The sequence below is a fragment of the Tursiops truncatus genome, chromosome 20 (assembly GCF_011762595.2).
Source record: "Tursiops truncatus isolate mTurTru1 chromosome 20, mTurTru1.mat.Y, whole genome shotgun sequence".
NCBI classification, from domain to species: Eukaryota; Metazoa; Chordata; class Mammalia; order Artiodactyla; family Delphinidae; genus Tursiops; species Tursiops truncatus.
The window spans coordinates 43,793,590-43,811,685 of NC_047053.1; the positions used below are offsets into that span (position 1 = coordinate 43,793,590).

At 41.5% G+C, this 18,096-nt stretch overlaps 1 protein-coding gene across 12 annotated transcripts in view; it reads right to left on the reverse strand.

Moving 5' to 3' along the window:
• The window catches only part of STRADA (STE20 related adaptor alpha), a 29,801-nt gene extending 11,961 nt beyond the window's left edge, over positions 1-17,840 (reverse strand). Inside the window, exons 1-4 of one of the 12 annotated variants that reach the window (XM_033846833.2) lie at positions 17,711-17,840; positions 9,184-9,239; positions 6,242-6,299; positions 3,968-3,996 (exon numbers count right to left, since the gene is read on the reverse strand). In XM_033846833.2, the coding sequence (XP_033702724.1) occupies positions 3,968-3,996; positions 6,242-6,299; positions 9,184-9,195 (99 nt within the window). In that variant the 5' untranslated portion in view covers positions 9,196-9,239; positions 17,711-17,840. Of the gene's footprint in view, positions 1-3,967; positions 3,997-6,241; positions 6,300-9,159; positions 9,246-17,448; positions 17,580-17,710 lie in introns of those variants that run through there. The other 11 variants (XM_033846830.2, XM_033846834.2, XM_033846831.2 and 8 more) reach the window with 11 other exon arrangements.
• Positions 17,841-18,096: the final 256 nt, after the last annotated feature.

The following is an 18,096-nucleotide window of genomic DNA, read 5'->3' on the forward strand; positions in this document are numbered from 1 at the left end:
CTTTTCTTCCCCTCTCTCTTTTGCTGTCTACTTTTTGGTCACTCTCCTGTTCAGCAAAGAAGATGGAACAGAGAAAATGGAGAAAACAGAGACTCCTAAATAGGGCTTGATCGATAGTTAAAGTCGGTTTGATTTTGTTTTTTACAGGTTTCTGTGTTTCCAAATGCTCCGAAAACAGATTCTAGGATGACTTAATAGCCACTGTAGCTTCTTGAAACTATCTTGTCTTCAAAACAAGATACTGGTGCCAGCCAGTGCCTCACACAGACAATCAAGGAACAAAATGGAGTACAGATTTTGTAACAGGGAAGAACCAAATCTGACTCCATGTTGGATCTGTTTTACTTTAACCTTTGCTTCCATTGCTTTTGTTCACTAAAGGATACTGTCTATACACAATGGCCTGCCTCAGGGAACCCTGCCCCTCTGCCTGAATGTTAAACCAAAGTGCCTTTGTTCAGGGAAGCTTGTTCAGGGAAGCATCCTGACCCCCGTCCACCTGTGGATGGCTGCGAGAAAGAAGAAATGAACACATCCCCTCCCCGAGGCTGGCCATTCAAGGTGATATTTGCAAAACTTACGGCCTTTTTACTTTACTTCCTCATCTCCTCCCCGCTCTGTTCTATAAAAGAAACTGGCATCCAAACTCCGATAAGATGGTTTTTTTGGAGACGCTAGTCCGCCATCTTTTCGGTCTGCCGGCTTTCCGAATAAAGTCATATCCCTGGCCTCAACACCTCGTCTCCCAATTTATTGACCTGGTGTGCGGCGAGCGGAGCAAGCTTGGACTCGGTAACAATTTGAGCAAAAAGCCTAAACCAAGAGCTCCGACACGGCGACTCCCCAGCTGCTGAGAACGTCGCCGCCGGCTAGGCTGACTTTGGGGAGTCCCAGCTTCACCTCATACCTCTAACCCGCTGCACAGACTCTTGCTCTGTTTTGCTGTTTTCTCAAGTATCGACCTGCCCTCAATAAAATCAGTGTCACCGGTTAACACAAAACTCAGGGGCTTGCTTTCGGACCCAACACCCCCTACTCTGGCCTGTGAGGATCCACACGACCCGGCCGCTGCCTACTTCCACGACTTCGCCCCACACGGGGCTGCCCTGACCCACCGCACCTGACCCCCACGAACCAGCAGTCTTAGCAACCTCGCACCGGCTGTCCCTCCGTTTGGGACACTCCTGCCCCACTATTTTCCCATCGCTGCTTCTCCTCATCCTTGAGGTCTCAAATGTCACCTATTCATTGAAGACTCTGTCCCGCCGAGTAAAGCAGCTCCCAGTCACTCTATTATGTCATCTTGCTTGATTTTCTTCATAGCGGTCACTGCAGTTTATTTTGTCTACTGCCTGTCTTCTCTACTAGAACGCAAGCTCTGTCGGGGCAGGGCCTGTCTGTCTCCTTCACTGATGTATTCCCCAAGGCCTACAACAGTACTGGCATCTACTTAAAAAGTAATTATTTAAGCAACGTTTGAACTCAGGAGGTTTTCTGCCCATGACCTTGTTATTCCCATGGGCTGGAGAGGAGAGCAAACGTACCAGTCGGTTCCACTGGAGACAGTTCCACATGCTGACTTATACCGCAAACGCCAGCCCTCCTACAACACATTCCCTAGCTTCCCTGTTACCAGGGGAACTTCACAGATCAGAATCTGACACCTGCATGTGAGAAAGGACTGCATTTTTTAGCAGGTAACAATATGGCCCCAACGAGGACAAACCTAGAATGACTTTGTATTTGAAGGTCTCTCCTCTGATCTCTAGGCAAACTCCTTGTTTCTCTAATTTGAAAAAAAAAAAGGACTATGAGGAACAGCTGAGACCTGAGATTTAAAAAAATTCTTTTATAGGCACTTTAAATAACTCCCTTTGGATAAACTACATATAGGATACTTTTTTCTTAAAATTACCTATCTCCCTTTTCCTTGCCAGGAGTGCACGTAAGACATACTACCTACCAGGCTACACACTGAAGCCACACTTTTGTTGAGCCTAGGTGAGAAATGATTCATTAAACTACTGATATGATTAGTTCGTAACTTGACAATATTTCTACTGTCTTCGTTGACTATGGAAAACTACTTCAAAGTGTTAGGTTTAGAAAATGAAATTCTTTAGGTAATTGGGAAGATAAGTTCATTGGGCAAATCCAGAATCGCATGAAATGAACTCGTCTGGTGGCTGCTGTGACCCCTCTACCATTCTGTCCCCAACTCCCCGGAAATGACCCTAAAATGGATGCTTTCTACTTTGTGGATGTTCTATAGTCTGAACTCAGACAGAAGGCGACCTTTATTTAGGAAAACAAACAAACAAAGGCACTATTTTGAAAGGAAGAGATTTGGTCTGGTTTTACCACAAGAAAGGCAGGTTAGTCCATTATACTGCTTCCGATTTAGAAAAGGTCAAAATTCAGATGAAAAGGAGATATTTAGCCCATTCTCGTTAAACATAGCATGGCACGGTTTTATTAGTATAATGTATAATCTCAAATTGCCTAGAGAAAGAAACGAATTCTATCGAAGTCTTTTCTTAGTTTCCCCCACCATGAAAAGCACTTTGTTCATTTTGAAGCATTTGAAAAACACATAAGCTACTGCTATCCAGAAATGACCATAAAAGGATAACTTTGTTTAAAGAGCTTGTTTAAAGACAAAATGCAATAAAGCCCACAAACACAATATTTATGAAATGTCCAACAAATAAGCACATTCAACCTCCCAAAGGTTTCACACAAGATAACTTTTGGTATAACGTCAGCCGCTGTGAAAATATAAGAACTATATATAATTGGCGCTGTACTCTGGAAAAATACCCAACTGATCCTGTAGGGCACGTTTTTGGTCTCCTGACTGGAAAATATTGGAATCTGATAGTGAAGTGCTCTTGGCTAGGAAAGCGCAGCCAAGCTTTACTCAGAAAGAAATCCCTAGTCAGCAGCATCACCCTTCACTCACCTTGGAGCTGCCTGCAAAAGGCACAAAGGTCTGTTATCCGAAAAGAGGAAGACGTCTATGGAGAAAAGGGCTCTTATCCTCTCTGTATAAGACACTGATTCACAGTATCAAAAGGAGCTTGGGGACTTCCCTGGTGGGGCGTAGTGGTTAAGAATCTGCCTGCCAATGCAGGGGACACGGGTTCGAGCCCTGGTCAGGGAAGATCCCACATGCTGTGGAGCAACGAAGCCCGTGAGACACAACTACTGAGCATGCGCTCTAGAGCCTGCAAGCCACAACTACTGAGCCCGCATGCCACAACTACTGAAGCCCACGCGCTCTAGAACCCATGCTCCGCAACAAGAGAAGCCACCGCTTGCCCCAACTAGAGAAAGCCCGCGCGCAGCAACGAAGACCCAAGGCAGCCAAAAATAAATAAATAAATAAACAAATTAAAAAAAAAAAAGCAGCTTGGCACGCTGCTGTTATTTCCACTGGTAAAATAAACTAGAAGAGTAAGAAGCAGGGCAAGAGTCTTGAAACTTCTGCCAAAAAAATACATTTTCTGTTTTGTACTTTAAAACATGGGGTTTTGTTTTTAAACTAGATTTGACGTCCTGCCTTATAATCTAGACAGAGATCTATATTATCTCTGTGGACTGAAATCTATTATTAATAGACTAAGGATGGGAAACTTAGTACTACTAGCCACTGAAAGATAACCACATGTTAGAGTGTTGAAACTGTCCCTTTTAGTTTTTGGTGGGGGTGGCTGGTGACTGGTAAGGCTACAAAGGGGAGGAGACGGAAAAAGTGCCTGAGAGTTTTTCAGTTTTCAAAGTACACATCAGAATCTCTCTAGCGTGAAACCTAAGTCCCCACAAGGAGAACAATTATACCATGTATAAAACTCAGTGACAGATGAGCAGAAACATAAAATGATAAGCCAACCAAAAAAACATACAACATTCCACAAGTCACCTCCATGCAACAAGCCACAGTGCTAGAGCCTGGAAAATCACTTACTTTTCTCCGAGTGTCACCCGGAGGCTGCTCTGGAGTGGAGAGATTGAGTGTTGGCATTTTGGGTTTTGGAAGAAGACACACCCACATTCAGAACAGCAATTACTGCACTTAGGACTACATTTACTAATGGAAACCACTTAAGAATCATTACAGCAAAAAGTGCCTGCAGTGCTACATATAAACACACACACACACACACACACACACACACACACACACAGCCCCAGAGATCCACAGTAAAAATGCTGCAGATAGATGGAGTTTTAAACATGAACCTATGGCTCTTCAAAACTTGGCAAGGCTCTTATTCTACGGGTATTCTTTACTGAGTACAACTCAACTGCTATAGTTCTGGTCATACAATTACTTTCCATCAGCACACAATGTTACTTTCAATAGGCTACTTTCAGAGTCTTACACTGTGAACAAAAAATTCATTATAAAATTATATGCATGGTTGGCTATTTCCCAGGGAGTGCAGGGACTAGAAAACAGGTTTTCCAAAAAAAAAGACAAAAAGTTTTAATACAGTCACATGTGTTTGTGGGACCATTACCCAATTTGATTCTCCAGTCAGATACATTCTATTCTAAATGAAAATAAAGCAAGGGCTTTTTGGCTCTCTGCTACTCCTGATGAATATGAATAAAGCAAAGGACAACTTAAATGACTTTCTGCTCCAAAAGAAGACGAATTCTGTATCTGTGCTTTTTATTTTCTCTATTCTGAAAAGTGATCAAAGTAAAGATTTTAACTGTAAAGTATTGGAATGATTTCACATCTCCAAATATCTTAAATTATATTGCTAGATATTGGGTGCAGAGTAAATTAGCCTCAATTTATCAAAATAAGATTTGTGTGTGTGTGCCACGGACATCAGTTTTCTGGTATATAAATGGCAGGAGCGGCTGCTTAAGAGGGGCTTCTTACAAGTCAAAGATAAGCCAGGTGAATAGGTAAAAGGAAATCAAACCAAGGCTTCTTAGAGCAGAAGACAAATTCCAAGCTGTATCAGCTTGGTAACATACACTTCATTAAGCTGTAAACAATATACAGAACAATCTCTTCATTCTCCTCAGACCAGAGACTAGGGAATTATCAAAAGACATCCAGAGATCCTACACTCAAGACACTGAAACCAAAATCCATTCATCTAATTCACATAACTGGAATACTTTTAGCTAATTAATGTAAACTGGACTTCCAACTCAATTTCCATCGATGCCAATGTTTACTTTTAAACCACTGTATTGCCCTTAATGCTGGGGAAAAAAATGAGAATAGCACCAGAACATAGTATTTTTGTTCCACTAGCCTTTCCTTTACTGTGCAGATTACTTTTATTCTTTATAACCAAAACAAAAATAACTCATCATTTTTCTAAACTCTTATTTGTCTTCTCTAAAACCCTTTGACAAAGTTTATGAATAATTCAACTCCAGAAGTTCTTTGAGTGGCAGTAGGGAAAATAAATTAATAGGTGCTACCTAGTCACTAGCAAGTTTGAGTTTTCAATTACTCAAGCCTCTCGAGGTAGTTTGGATCAGTTAACCAACACACTCTATCTGATAACCCATTTCTTTAGCTATAGGAGCTGAAGAGAGTATCATGGTGTACAGATAAAAAGAAAGGGGCTTTACTACTATTATTTTTATAGAAAAAGAATTTTCCTTGCCTTAAGGCAAGATCACAGTTCCCAAAACAGCTCAGTTGGAAAATAGCCAAAGGGGAGTGCCTGGATTTGTTAAACCTCAAAATTGCAAACCTACTTTACTTCTGAATCAACATTTAGATTTTACAATAGGAAGTTAGTATTTTTATCCTGACAGATTTTTTTTTTCTCTAGTCTCTAAGTCTCATGAAAAGATGAGTCAACTAGATTGATCAGAAAAACCATAACTTTTATATCACTGCTACCTTTGTCCTGACTATAATTTTATTTTTTAAATCTTCAAGGCTAGAGACTTTTAAACACCTACTTTGTTTTCCTTTAAGAATATGTATTTCATAGCCAAATACTTAGAAGAAACACGTGTGCTTTTAAGTAAATACTGGCTTTCTAACAATCGAGACAGGCCAAGGACAACTGCCAGATTAGTCCTCAAATTTTGGGGAAAGCATGGATTCAAAAAGGAGCCAAGTAAATATAACAGCTGTAGCCAAACAAATATAACAACTTGCCCTTAAATTGCTAATTTCTATAAATTGATTTAATCAACAAAAAGGCAGCGATATTTATCCTGAAGTGATGGCTAAATGCCATACTGTACTTACCTCCAAATAGTTCCAAATCTCTTAAGCCCTCAACAATGAACTTTTCCGAGACCCACCGCTAAAGAGGAAAACCCCAAAGAGAATTAGTATTTCTTCCAAGCCACAGAAAATTAACTATCAGCCATTAGACAGATAAAAAGACAACTACAAAAAGCGAATCATGCAGTACAGTTAAGCTACATTTCTATGGAAAAGTTTTGAAAAGAATCTTGGATTTAAATCAACTGAACACAATAGATTAATTCCTTTCTCTATTCTTCTTTGCCTAATTTGATGAACAATTCTTAAATCTGACAGATGAGAAATAAGTAGCACTGGCCCTGATAATGAAGCATGCTTTTGTCCTTCCTATACATAAAACTGCCTTTTGGTTCCATCTTATTCATCCCATGGCTGTCTATTACAGATGCTTTGGATCATTAATGCCAGTTTGAAAACTACTGGAATTCACACACAGAAAATAGGGATGAAACAGTTTTTCACAAGCCCCTATTAGTTTGTAAAAGGAAATAGCAAACTGCATATTCTTTCATCCGCTGGGATTTCTAAAGACATCACCAACGTTTACATTTTCTACCAAGTTTACAAGGACCAAACTAGCATGACTAATCTATGGTTCACTTTACTGGACTATTTCAAACTAGTATTGGATTTCCATCATACTGATCAGCGGTCTGGTTTCACCTGAATCAGGTTAGGTTGAAATAGAAAAGCAGCTCGTACATAAAAGCAATGGGATCAAGGTTGTATTTCACTCAAGGGCTGGTATTAAAGCTTGGCTTAGGGGTATTCTTTCCACTGGGTAGAGTTCAGGCTAAGGAGGGATTCTGTTTTGTTTCTCTTAATTAATAGCGAGGTTTACTCTTTCCAATATAAGTTATTCTTACCACATAAACATAAGAAAAAGGAAGATTAAGGAACATTCAGAAATAAGTTGCATAATATGGACTATGAATTTAAACTATAACGTCATTCTCTATATCAATTTTTTCCAAATTAAAAAAAGAACACTGTAAATTTAAAAAATTGATATAAAAAATTTATATTCACTGGAACACAAAATATAATTGACACCTTAATATTTAAAGAAAGTGGTATATTAAGGGAGTTCCCTGGTGGCCTAGTGGTTAGGATTCCAGGCTTTCACTGCTGTGGCCCGGGTTCAGTCCCTGGTTGGGGAACTAAGATTGCACAAGCCGTGCGGCCAAAAGAGAAAAAAAAAAGAAAGTGGTATATTCACAATGTCTCACAGTACACATACAGTGTTACAGAATTTTAAAATAATTACTACAGCAGTTAGAAATTGAGTACTTGATAATAAACAAGATAGTCTTTTAGGAAATCATTTAGGAAGCTTGTAAAGAAGCTAAACCCAGTATTTGTTCTTGAGGTCATTTTAGCTAGTGAAGTTCTCAGGTGTAATAAAATTTTTCAAAAAGCCTTCAATTAAAACCTATGATGGGAGTTCCCTGGTGGTCCAGTGGTTAGGACTTCGTGCCTTCACTGCCAAGGGCCCGGGTTCAAAAAGGTGTTCCAATGATTACAATCTGATGCTGATTTTTTTTTTTATTAATTAATTTATTTGTTTTCGGCTGCATTGGGTCCTTGTTGCTGCATGCGGGCTTTCTCTAGTTGCAGTGAACGGGGGCTACTCTTTGCTGTGGTGCGTGGGCTTCTCATCGCGGTGGCTTCTCCTGTTGCGGAGCACAAGCTCTAGGCACACGGGCCTCAGTAGTTGTGGCACACGGGCTCAGTAGTTGTGGCTCGTGGGCTCTAGAGCACAGGCTCAGTAGTTGTGGCATGTGGGCTCAGTAGTTGTGGCTCACGGGCTCCAGAGCACAGGCTCAGTAGTTGTGGCACACAGGCTTAGCTGCTCTGTGGCATGTGGGATCTTCCTGGACCAGGGCTCGAACCTGTGTCCCCTGCACTGGCAGGCGTACTCCCCACCACTGAGCCACCAGGGAAGTCCGATGCTGATTTTTAAAACACACAAACTGGGCTTCCCTGGTGGCGCAGTGGTTGGGAGTCCGCCTGCCGATGCAGGGGATGCGGGTTCGTGCTCCAGTCCGGGAGGATCCCACATGCTGCGGAGCAGCCAGCTGGGCCCGTGGGCCATGGCCGCTGGGCCTGCCCGTCCGGAGCCTGTGCTCCGCGACGGGAGAGGCCACAGCAGTGAGAGGCCCGCATACCGCAAAAAACAAACAAACAAACAAACACACACACACACAAACTCACTGAAAATGTGTAGGAAACAGGCAGATCATTAGTGGGTACACGTCTACACTGAAAAGGGCCAGCAACTCATTTAATGTTGAATGACTGATAATCATAAAATAAGCCACCTTGTTTCTTCTCTATCAGACAAGCTGGTGGGTATATTCTATGTCTCTGGCCAGCCTCTGCCTGCAAATTCGTTTCTTTTTTTAAAAAATTTATTTATTATTTATTTTTGGCTGCGTTGGGTCTTCACTGCTGCACGCAGGCTTTCTCTAGTTGTGGCAAGCGGGGGCTACTCTTCGTTGCAGTGCACGGGCTTCTCATTGTGGTGGCTTCTCATGTTGTGGAGCACGGGCTCTAGGCGTGTGGGCTTCAGTAGTTGTGGCACACAGGCTCTGTAGTTGTGGCACACAGGCTTAGTTGCTCTGCGGTACATGGGATCTTCCCGGACCAGGGCTCAAACCCGTGTCCCCTGCATTCACAGGTGGATTCTTAACCAATGCGCCACCAGGGATGTCCCTGCAAGTTCTTTTCTTAGGCGTGGAGGCTGCAATACCTACTTTACTTTCTACATCCCTCACTTCTGTATGATTCTGAACATCACATAAAAAAAAACCCCAAAAACCTCCTAAAATATCTGCCAAACACACTGCTTTTCAGAAAATAAAAAATAGTAAAGCCAGAAGAAGAGAAACACTCACCCTAATTCGCTCTGGTTTACTTACAAGAAAAGACATGAGTTCCTAACGTGTAGACCTACTTCAATTTCAAAAATTTAAACCTAAAAGGAAAATAGACACAGGTTGTTAGTCAAATCTGCTTTTATAGAAATATTTGTTGATTAACAAAAACTTACTATGAGTCTACCATTCAAAGCACTGTGCTAGACCTACAAATTCCTAGATTCTAAAGATTTGTTTAGAGAAACTTTAAGTGACAATAAACCTGGATGTACTTTGGCCAAATACATTCTGAAATACTGCAATATCTGTAAGAGAAGTTTTTTATAGGGTTTTTTTGTTTAAATTAATCTTTAAATTTCTCATGACCCAACCCTCCACTGACCCCTCTGCAGAAGCAATTACCTTCAATTCTTTTGTCTGTTTATCCTCCTTTTTATCATCATTCTTAAATGCTGTTTATGTGTCATGACTTATCCATTTTAGACATTTATCTACTAACTTCCTACCATGGTAGGGGAAGACTAAGCTCTCCTACATCAACTTCCTGCACCCTACATTCCTGCCTTCATTCTCCCAACATAGTTCTGACATAAATTTTGGTTAAAACAATAGTCCAAATTTACATTACTAGGACTATGCAAACATGGTTCTTCACTGAGGCAAACAGAGGTGACCACGTCTTCTTCCCCATACACTCATTTTCCCCCCCTAGAGGGGGAAAATAATGATTTAATAGAGTTAATAATGTCCTCATTTCTTCACTTGTTTGTTTTTCCATGTAGCTATTAACTTTTCCAAATACTTCAACATTTCTGCTATTAGTCTCATCAGTGTGTTTTTCCATACACTCAAACTCATCCATTCCAATTTTCCCCTGGAGACGGCCTTCCAGAGGCCCTCCATCCTGCTGCGGTCTGGACTAGCTGCTTAGTCAGTTGCACTTAGTCAGCCTTTATAGTGTGGAGATTTGGGGCTTCCAATTCTGGGGAATATCATTTCTTTGACAAGAAATAGGAACAGAAACTCTAATAGTTAAAGGTGTACTGCTAGAATTAGCCCCCAATTTTGTATTTATTTCACTCATACTTTACAACTCTCTGCTTTCTAGGAGACGTCTTCAAACTTTATTTTCCAACCTTTCTACTAAGTTTTACATTTTTGTTACCCATTTCCAAGAGCTTTGGCCATTTCTCAAATGTATCTTTTTTCATATCATCCTGATCTTATCTTATGTTTGCTATTTATAGTTAAGAATTTATATCTAGAATGGCTAAAAGCATAATACATCATGACCGAGTGGGGCTTACTTCAGGAATAACAGATTGGTTTAACATTTAAAAATGAGTCAATGTACACAAAACTGTCTTTGTTTGAAGTTGTTTGCAAATAAAGAACAACCAATTTTAAGGAATTTTAAAAAATGAATCGATGTCATTTTACCTTATTAACTGAGTAAGCAAGTAAAAATACAATCATTTCAATAAATGGAGAAAAAGCATCTAACAAAATTCAACACTAACCCACAAGTTAAAGAAAAAAAACCTCTTAGTCAATTGGGAATAGTCAACTAGGAATAGAATAGAAATAGAATTTACCAAGTCAACTTGCTAAAAGATACGTATAAAAAATTTCAGGGGAGTGGGGATGGTGGTGTGCTGAATTGGGCGATTGGGATTGACATGTATACACTGATGTGTATAAATTGATGACTAATAAGAACCTGCTGTATAAAAAAATAAAATTCAAAAATTAAAAAAAAATTATAGCTAACATCTATTAACAGTAAAAAGAATGAATGAGTTTCTTCTAAGGACAGAAGGAAAGCAAGAATGTTCTTATCACTGCTATTCATCATTGTACTAGTGGTCTTGGCCAATGCAAAAAGGCAAGAAGAAATAAAAGGCATATAGATTGGAAAAGATGTAAAATTCTTTATGATTTTCTATGTAGACATGATTGTATACATAGAAAACTCTAAGTATTCTATAAAAAAATCATTATACTTAAAATGAATTTAGAAAGGTCAATTATAAAATGCAATTGTATTTCTATATACTAGCAACAACCAAGTAGAAAATGAAATTTAAAAAACAATACCATCAATAATACCTACAAAACCATAAAATAATTAGGAATATTTTAATAAATTATGGATAAGACCTGTACGTTTAAAATTATAAAACACTGCTAAGAGGGATTAAAGATGATCTAGATAAGAGGTCTGCACAATGTTCATAGATTGGAAGACTCTATATCATTAAGATGTTAATTCTCTCCAAATTGATCTACAGATTCAGTGCAATGCTAATCAAAATTCCAGCAGACTTCTAAAAGAAATTGATAAGCTGAGTCTAAGGTTTACATGGAAATACAAGAGACCTAAAATAGCCAAAACAGTTTTGAAAAAGAAAGTTATGACTTACATTACCTGATTTCCAGACTTACTTTATTGCTATAGTAATCAAGACAGTGTACTTTGGTCTAAGGATAGACAAATGGATCAGTGGAACAGAAAAGAGAATCCAGAAATAGACCCATGCATATATGGTCAATTAATTTTCAAAAGAATGGCCAAAGTAATTTCATGGGGAAAGACAGTCTGGATACAACTTGATATCTGTTTAGAAAAAATGAACATTGACCCTTACCTAACATCGTACACAAAAATTAACTTGAAATGGATCATAGAACTAAACAGAAAGTTAAAACTACTAAAGAAAACAGAGGAGAAAATCTTCATGATCTTGGGATAAGTAGAGATTCAAAAAAAGAACATCAAGAGCATGAAATATAAAACAAAAAATATGATAAATTGATCTTTATCAAAATTAAAAATGTCTGCCTTTGAAAGACGCCACTAAGAAAATGAAAAGATCGGGAGAAAACATATTGTGTGTGCATGTATATGTGTGTGTGTGTGTGTGTCTACAAAGGACTTTATATACAGAATATATAAAGAATTTCTATACTCAATAATAAGACAACTCAGCTTAAACAACGGGCAACATATCTGAACAGAAGATATATGAGTGGCCACTAAGCACATGAAATGATGTTCAACATCACTTGTCATCAGGGAAATGTTCATAAACCAACAATGAGATACCACTAAACAGCCACCAAAATGGCTAAACATAAAGACTGACAATACCACGTGTTGATATCAACCAACCAGAACTCTCATACGTTGCTGGTGGGAATGCAAACACATATGGCCACACTGGAAAATGGTGTAGCAGCTTCTTATGACCCAACAATTCTGCTCCTAGGTAATCTACTCAAGAGAAATGAAAACATATTTTCTCATAAACTTGTACATGAATGCTTGTAAAAGCATTATTCACAAGAGCCCCAAACTGGAAACAATCCAAACATCTGCCAACTGGTAAATGGATTTTTAAAATGTGGTACATACACCAATGTAATACTACTCAGCAATAAAAAGGAACAAACTACTGATACAGGCAACAATTTCATGTTAAGTGAAAGAAGTCAGACACAGATCTACATACTGTTTCCATTTACATGAAATTCTAGAAAAAGTAAAAATGCAACAGAAATCAGATCTTTTTTTTTTTATAAAGTTATTTATTTTATTTATTATTTTTGGCCGCGTTGGGTCTTCGTTGCTGCGCACAGGCTTTCTCTAGCTGTGGTGAGTGGGGCTACTCTTTGTTGCGGTGCACAGGCTTCTCATTGCGGTGGCTTCTCTTGTTGCAGAGCACGGGCTCTAGGCACGCAGCCTTCAGTAGTTGTGGCACACAGGCTCAGTAGTTGTGGCTTGCGGGTTCTAGAGCACAGGCTCAGTAGTTGTGGCGCACGGGCTTAGTTGCTCCGTGGCATGTGGGATCTTCCTGGACCAGGGATCGAACCCGTGTCCCCTGCACTGGCAGTTGGATTCTTAAACTCTGAGCCACAAGGGAAGTCCCATAAAGCAGATCTTGCTTGCCTGGGACCAACAGTGAGATGAGGGACCAACTTCAAAGAGACACATGAGAACTTTTCAGGGTGATGGAAAAGTTCTGTATCTTTATTGCATGGTGGTTATGTGAGTGTATCTGTCAAAACTCAACAAACTGTACACTTAATACAGGCGTATTTGAGACTTCCTTGGTGGTCCAGTGGTTAAGACTCTGCGCTCCCAATGCAGGGGGGCCCGTTGATCCCTGGTCAGGGAACTAAGATCCCACATACTGCAATTAAGCCCGCACACTGCAACTACTACTGAGCCCAAACGCTCTAGAGCCTGTGCGCTGCAACTAGAGAAGCCTGCACGCCACAAGAAGGCCCAGCGCAGCCAAAAAAACCAAAAAAAAAAAAAAAGTGTATTTTGTTATAGGTGAATTACATCTGAATAAAGTTGATTTTAAAAGTAAAATGATTAAAATAAATACTCAGAAATGCTTTTGAAGAATCTAGAAAAAACCCTGCCACATTTCCCTCCTTTCTTTAAGGTAGGGTAGGGTTGTGAGGGGTTGCGGCAGTGGTGCAGCAATGGGGGCGGGGACTTAGTGTGGTACACAGAATCTAAAAGTCCTTAGAACAGCTTCAGAGAAAGCGAAGCAATGGTTTTCAATCCAGGGGAGTGAGGAGGCCTTTCAAAATCATCTATAGATTTTTACCAAATTGCATTTATTCTCACCCCAACACTGATCGTATAGAAGCCCCACCCCACCATGCTGAGAATAATTTATCCTGCTACGAAATAGTAAAAATATAGATTGAATTTGGGAAAAAAAGATTATTAGAATGCACATTGTCTAATAACATTAAACACAAAGCATCAAGCCAAAGAAATTTAAGAGAAGACAACATCCACGTCCATCTGTAGTCTACAACAGAAAGGAAAGAGAATATTAATGTAGATAAAGAGATGATTTTTATCCTCAGAAGGAATTATCTATGCTCTGGAAATAGAAAATAAAGTCAATTCCAAAACACTGTATAAACAAATATAACTGCCCAATTGGAGAGACCCAAGAACTGGTTCTAGGCTGCCACTTCAACAGCTTCTCTAATGATCTGAACCACTGGTTCCCAAATCAGGATGTGTTTCAAATTCATTTGTGTTGTTAGAAAAATCTATGGATGCCCGCCCAAACTCCCACCTCCAAAGATTTTAATTCAGCAGGTCTGGGGAATGCAAAAGTAGAAATGGGCAACACTTTATGAAGTTCAGCAAAGGGAAAGATTACAGTTAGCTAGGTGGACCTGGATAGTTTCATTGAAGAGGTGGGGCTTGAATGTCAAACAGGACTTAAAGAAAATGGGAATTCCAAGCATAAAATAGTATTAGCTGCTGATTATTTAGTGCTTACATATCCACAGGTGTATCTCCTGGTTTCTAGAGTAGCGCCTAGCACAGAGGAGGCACTCAGTAATACTGAAGGACTGACCAAATGTGCCGAGCAGTATTTCAGCACTTTGCATATACTCTCCAATTAATGTGAGGGCGGTTACAGAAGCAGAACTCCACACATATGAGAACAATTAACAGGCCTTAAGTGCATGCTAGCTCACGGATCTTATTCAGCAGGCAGCAGGAAGCCACTGTAGGTTTTGAACAGAAAGGTGACAAACACAGAACAGTGGTCTACAGTAGTGTCTCTCAAACTTTATTGTGCATGTAAATCACTTGGGGATCTTGTTAAAATGCGGATTTTGATTCAGAAGGTCTGAAGTGGGGCCTGGTAGTTCTAACAAGCTCCCATATGACGGTAATGTTGCTGATCTGTGGACCATCATATTGACATTTGAGAAGCCTTGTTCTAAGGAACATTCTAAGGAATATTAATCTGCAAAACGATGGGAGAGGGGGAGGTGAAAATAACCCAGAAAAGGAATGCCAGTTAGAATACAATTATACTGGACCACATCTGTGGTGATAAGAGCCTGTGGCAGAGGGAATATTAAGAAATAGATGGATAGGGAGAAGGAAAAATAAAGAAATTTAGTTAGTAAGTACACCATAAGTCATCGAGCCTATCCTCCACCCTTTGGAAGAACTGCTTTTAAAAACTCCTGGGGCTTCCCTGGTGGTGCAGTGGTTGAGAGTCCACCTGCCGATGCAGGGGAAGTGGGTTGTGCCCCAGTCCGGGAGGATCCCACATGCCGCGGAGCGGCTGGGCCCGTGAGCCATGGCCACTGAGCCTGCGCGTCCGGAGCCTGTGCTCCGCAACGGGAGAGGCCACAACAGTGAGAGGCCCGCGAACCGCAAAAAAACAAAACAAAACAAAAAAAACTCCTGAATATAAGGTTATCTAGTCTCTGCTTGAAAACTTCTCATGCCAGAGACTCACTACCTAATCAGGGAACCCATTCTAACTGTGAACAACTCTGATGACTCCGACTTTTTTTGTGTGTGCCCAAGTAACTGGGAAAAGAGTAGCGTGTCAAAGACAAAATGGGAAAGCTCAGAGATGGAAGTTTTGGTGGAAAGATGAGTTTGAGTTTTTAGGTCATCCTGAGGTTGAGAAAACAGTTATATATCCCAAGTAGAAATAGCATTCAGTTAGAGAAGTACTGAAAAGACTGATGCGTAAAAGAGGGGTTAGAGATGGCTATGTGGACTTGGAAGTTAGCAGTTAAAGCTATATGGGCGACAAAAATTCACTAAAGAGGAAAATGGTGAGAGAAAAGCAGAGAGCTGGGAAGTAAGCCTTGGAATAGGTCCATATTTAGGACATGCAGCTTGAAAGGCAGGTAGGAAGTGGAACCCAAAGAAAAACTTTAACGATCCTGCTTCCCCTTGTGGACCACTAACACTCTCCCAATCTGTTAACTTTTACCTGTCCTTCACTACTCATCTCAGGTGTCCTGTGCTACAGGAAGTCCTCCCTGACCGCCCCTCCCTACCCATGTTAGATGTCTGGCCTCTGTATTCAACCCTTATACCTACCACTCTCTTAATTGCCTATTTATCAGTTTCCTCCACTAGAAGAGAGACTCTGTCAAGGCAGGGAACGCATTTCATTCACTGTTGCATTCCCAGGGGCTACTGTGACCAACACTTAATATTGGCACTCCTGTATCTGTTAACTTAATAATGGTAAAAATAATAAAAGCAGCAGACACTTATGTGAACTTAGTATGTGCCAGGATCTGTGCTAAATGCTTCATGGAGATCAGCTCACAGCAAGTATTATAGATCCTCGTTTCACATATCAGGAAATTAAGACTCAGAGAGGTTAAATACCCAAAGTTACACAGGCATGGGACTTCCCTGGTGATCCAGTGGTTAAGATTCCACACTTCTACTGCAGGTTCGATCCCTGGCTGGGGAACTAAGATCCCACAAGCTGTGTGGTATGGCCAAAAAATAAAAAACACACAAACAAAAAAAACAAAGTTACACAGGCAAGTGGTGGAGGACTGATCAGGTCTGTTCCAAAGCCTGTGCTCTAGAAACCATGAGTGATAATAGAGAAGCTTAGGGAGAAGTGTCAAGACTGTGTGTGCAAAGATATAATGACTGAAAAAGCATCACCTGATTGGACATTGAGGTTGACCAGATGCCAAGTGGTATAGAAAGGAGTTCATTTACTTTGATTTTTCCTTTTTTCCCTATTTTTGTCACTGGTTTTCTAAACTTCCTCCATGTCTGCGATGACAACTATAAACACTGCATTTGCGCCACAGTACCTCTAAGAAACCTAGTTAAAGGGTGGGGGTGGGGCAACAGATTTAACCCGTTCAGCACTAACATATGGCTGAATAGGCTCCTGGCCTGAGGAGATTTGAAAATCAGGAAAGATTTGGTTTCTTCAACTCTCAGGGACAAGAAACAGTCTCGGGGGTCTCTAAAGAAAAGTATCCATCAATCAATGAAAAACTGTTTTAATGCCACAAATACATATTGGAATACGGTTCTACCCCAACAGATATTACAATAATAAAAGAATCAATTCGAACGGCTTTTGCTCTTTTGGGAGAAGTCAAGTTAGAATATACTAGGATATCTTAGCAGAAGGCTGGGCATAGAAGTTAGTTCCCCATTTCCTGAAAACTTGAACAATTTTATTTAACCACACCCCTTCTCTCTCGCTCACCTCCCTACCCCCGCCCCTCATCTCCACCCCAATCTACTGTGAGCACTTAAACATTTTGGAAAACAAGACAGTCAGAAGCTCTGTTTAGGCTGATTCAGGGAGTACCTGATCTCTGTTCTTACGAGGGCCTGACCCCCTGGCTATCCAGCCTGGGATGAGATGGGGATGTGGTGGGGGGATGCGGGGAGAGGGCAGCCTAGGATATGCCTCCTCTTTGCTAGATCAGGACAAATTGCCACCTGGGCCCCAGGTTTCCCACCTGAAAATGAGGGGGGAAGAGGAGAGGGAGCCCGGCAACTCTGCTCCGGTGTCTCCGGGCCAGGCCCAAGCCTATTCTGCTCTCGGGCTGCAGCCCCTCATCGCGGGAATCGAGAATTCGGGTGAAAAGGGGCCCGTAGAAGGCGAGGGGGGGCTTAGGATGGCCGCTCTGCCGGAGGCCCGCCCCCGAGGAGATGGAATCGGCGTCAGGGCAGGAGGGACCGTTCCCTGGAGCGCACCAGGCGGCCCCGCCAGCCCGGTACCTGGTCCTGGAGTTAGCAAGCAGTCTCGACCCAATCTCAGCTCCGCCTCCTTGGTTTCAGGCCGCGTTGCCGCCAGGCCAGTTGCTGGGAGAGAGGTACGCAACGTGCCATGCGCAGTAGAGGGACCCAGGGAGGGCTGGTAGAGAACCGCCCCGCCCCGCCCCGCCCCACCCCGCCCCGCCCGCCCCGCCGCGCCCCGCCCCGCCCCGCGCCGGAGAGGAAGGCCCGCCCCGGCCCGCCCGGGCCCGCTAGGCCCGGCAGGTGGGGAAGTTCTTCCTGGTTTCCGCATCTCTGCTGGTGCGGCCGGCCCTCAGCAGCGGCCTCTCAGAGAGCGGTTTTCCAGTGCTGAGTTACCTCATTACGCGCTGCGCATACCTGAGGGCATT